The sequence below is a fragment of the Plasmodium reichenowi genome, chromosome 12, assembly GCF_001601855.1.
Source record: "Plasmodium reichenowi strain SY57 chromosome 12, whole genome shotgun sequence".
NCBI classification, from domain to species: domain Eukaryota; phylum Apicomplexa; class Aconoidasida; order Haemosporida; family Plasmodiidae; genus Plasmodium; species Plasmodium reichenowi.
The window spans coordinates 1448666-1451880 of record NC_033657.1 but is presented as its reverse complement, the minus strand read 5'-3'; the positions used below and the strand labels follow the sequence as shown (position 1 = coordinate 1451880).

Here is a 3215-nt window from a genome sequence, read left to right as displayed (position 1 = left end):
AAAAAAAAAAAAAAAAAAAAAAAAAAAAAAAAAAAAAAAATACAAACACATAAAAATATATATATATATATATATATATATATATATATATATATATTTATTTATTTATTTATTTATTCATTTTAAAAATTGAAAGGTAAAAATAATCCGTCGTGGGCCAAGGAGAAGGTAATATCTGAATATTTGGCGGATAATTTTTCTAAGAACAAATTGGTTATGTTATGCTCAATATCACAAGACATACCAATAAAGAAGACCTGTTTAGGTTTAATTTGTAGAGCTATATTAATACTTTCATATAATGAAAAATGAGAATAATGTTTTCTTTTATAAAAGAGTGCATCTATAATTAATATATCTATTGAACCCATTTTTTTTATATAGTCTAATATATAATTAGGTAACTTGGAACAATCAGATATATATACTAATTTATTTGTATTTCCTATAATATAACCTATACAAATATAATTCTTCCCATGATGAAAAGGTATGAATCGTATATTCTTATCATTATCAAATTGAGTATATATAAAACCATATTCATCTTTCTTTTTATATGTATGTATATTTATACAATTATCTATATATTTCCCATCATCATAATTGGATTGATTCGTTTGACATGCTTTATTATGTTTATTATATATTTCCTCCTCTACATTTTTTATACAGTTTTCTTTCTTAATTTGAGAACCATCAGATTCTATTATATCATCTAATGTTGTTTTCTCGCTTAATATTTTATTATATTTGTCGTCTTTTATAACATGAATATTCAATGCCGCTATTTTGGAATAAAAAATATTTTCAGTCCTCTTATGTACTAGATAATCATATCCCCTTCTCAATCGATCATAAGACACGTCATTAACATAAACGTCAATAATTTTTTTAGGAGTATAATAATATACGTCATCATATTGAACTTTATTAAATTCTTGTAAATCCCTTAGATCGTCTATACCGTTTAGGGCGTCTGTATGGCTGTGGCTTATGAGAACAGAATGCAGGTTAATTTTCTAAAATAAAAAATAAATAAAAATATAAATATATATATAAATAAATAAAAATATAAATATAAATATATATATATATATAAATATATAAATATATATATATATATATATATATATATATCACATTATATGTATGCTATATGCACAAAATATTATATACATAAAATATGAACAATATATATCTATATATATCCACATATATCTACATATATATAATTTTTACGTAAAAATTAATCTTGTCTTTATTCCTTAATATACTGTCTCTGAATGTCTTTCCAACATCAATTAGAACATAAGAATCATTAGATTTTAAAAGTATCGAAATATTATTTCTTTTATTTTTAGAATTATTACTCATAGCATCATAACAAGTATAACATCTTATATCCTTAACATGTGGATATATTTTTTTTAAATATAAATTATTTAGTTCGTCTATACTTTCTAATCCTTTAGAAGATATATCTTCAACAAATTTATCAACACATTCAAAATCTTCAGAAGATAAATTCTTTTCGTATTCCTCTATTTTTATTTCATTGTTATTTGTATTTAAAATGTTTTTGAAGGCATGAGATAATTTGGGTATGGAAGAAGACGAACCGGTACCTACCAAAAAAAACAAAAAAAAATAAAAATAAAAATAAAAAAAAAAAAAAAGAAAAATATACATGAAGTTGATTAAAATATCAAAGAATAAAAAAAATGATAATTTATTTTTAAAAATGAAGAAAGATTATATCTTACATGTACATATATAAATAAATATATATATATATATATATATATATATATATATATATTATTATATATTAAATTTCTTATTTATTTATTACCTAAAAATATTATTCCATTTTCTGTTATCATAATGTAGATTGTGATATCCGTTAAGGTTATTTAAATATAATATAAATGTTTGGTTATAAATATATATATATATATATATATATATATATATTTTTCTTTAATTATTATAAATATAATATATATATATATATATACATACATACATATATTTTTATATTTATATTAATCAAATTTTTATTACATTTAAAATATTTATTCTTTTGACCTTTATAAAATATATTATATAATTATAATATATTCATTTTTTTAAACGTCAAAAAAAAAAAAAAAAAGAAAAGAAAAAACAAAGTAAAATAAAATAAAATAAATATATTGATTAATTAATATAAGAACAAAGGGAATATAAATATAAATATATATATTTATATATATATATAATATGTATAATATATATAGTATACTTTATAAATTTATGCATGATACATACATGTGATAATACAAAAATACGTAATCTAAAATAATAAAATATAAATTATTATATATATATATATATATATATATATATATATATTTATATATATTATATTAGATAGCTATTAAAAAGTACAAAAAAATATATATATAATAAATAAATAAAAAATACTAAGAAAAAAAAAAAGAAAAAAAATTTCTATACAATTTAAGGTGTAATAAAATAAGGATGTTTTTTTTTTTTTTTTTTTATTTTAATAAATAGTTATAATTTGTTTTATATTTTTACATAACACAAATTTATACACATTGTATATATTATCAAAAGGAAAGTATATTTTATTTTATTTATTTATTTTTTTATATGAATATCTTTTAATATATCAAAATTATGAACAAAAGTAAAAAATAATAAAAAATAAAACAAAGAAATATATTTTCTTAAATAAAAATATATTTTTTATTTTATATACTGTATGCAGATGCATATAATAATATGTCAGTAAAATATAATATATAATAAAATGAAAATATATAAAATAAAATAAACATGTATGCACTCTCCATTTTATTATAATTTTATTTATAATAATAAAATATTTATGTGGTCTTTTTCATTTTTTTAATAATTATATTATATATATATATATATATATGTATATAATTATTTATTTTTTATTTTCTAATTTTGTACATTACATTAATGTGGATATATAAATGGTATTTATCACGTAAAAATATTATGAACTCTTATATTTCTTTTACTATAGAGAAAATAATAATAAAGATCTACAAATAACAGTTATATATATATATATATATATATATATATATATTTGTATATATGCCATTATAACAAAAAAATCTTATTACATATACCTTTTTTTTTTTTTTTTTTAAAATAATAAAACAAAATAT

General features: G+C 16.3%; 1 protein-coding gene across 1 annotated transcript; it reads right to left on the bottom strand.

Moving 5' to 3' along the window:
- Positions 1 to 122: 122 nt before the first annotated feature.
- On the bottom strand, positions 123 to 1886 carry PRSY57_1236600 (hypothetical protein; the record flags this gene model as incomplete). Its single annotated transcript, XM_020115083.1, has 3 exons — positions 123 to 1022; positions 1243 to 1628; positions 1856 to 1886. 3 exons carry the CDS (start codon positions 1884 to 1886, stop codon positions 123 to 125), a joined length of 1317 nt encoding a protein of 438 aa, XP_019970236.1.
- Positions 1887 to 3215: the final 1329 nt, after the last annotated feature.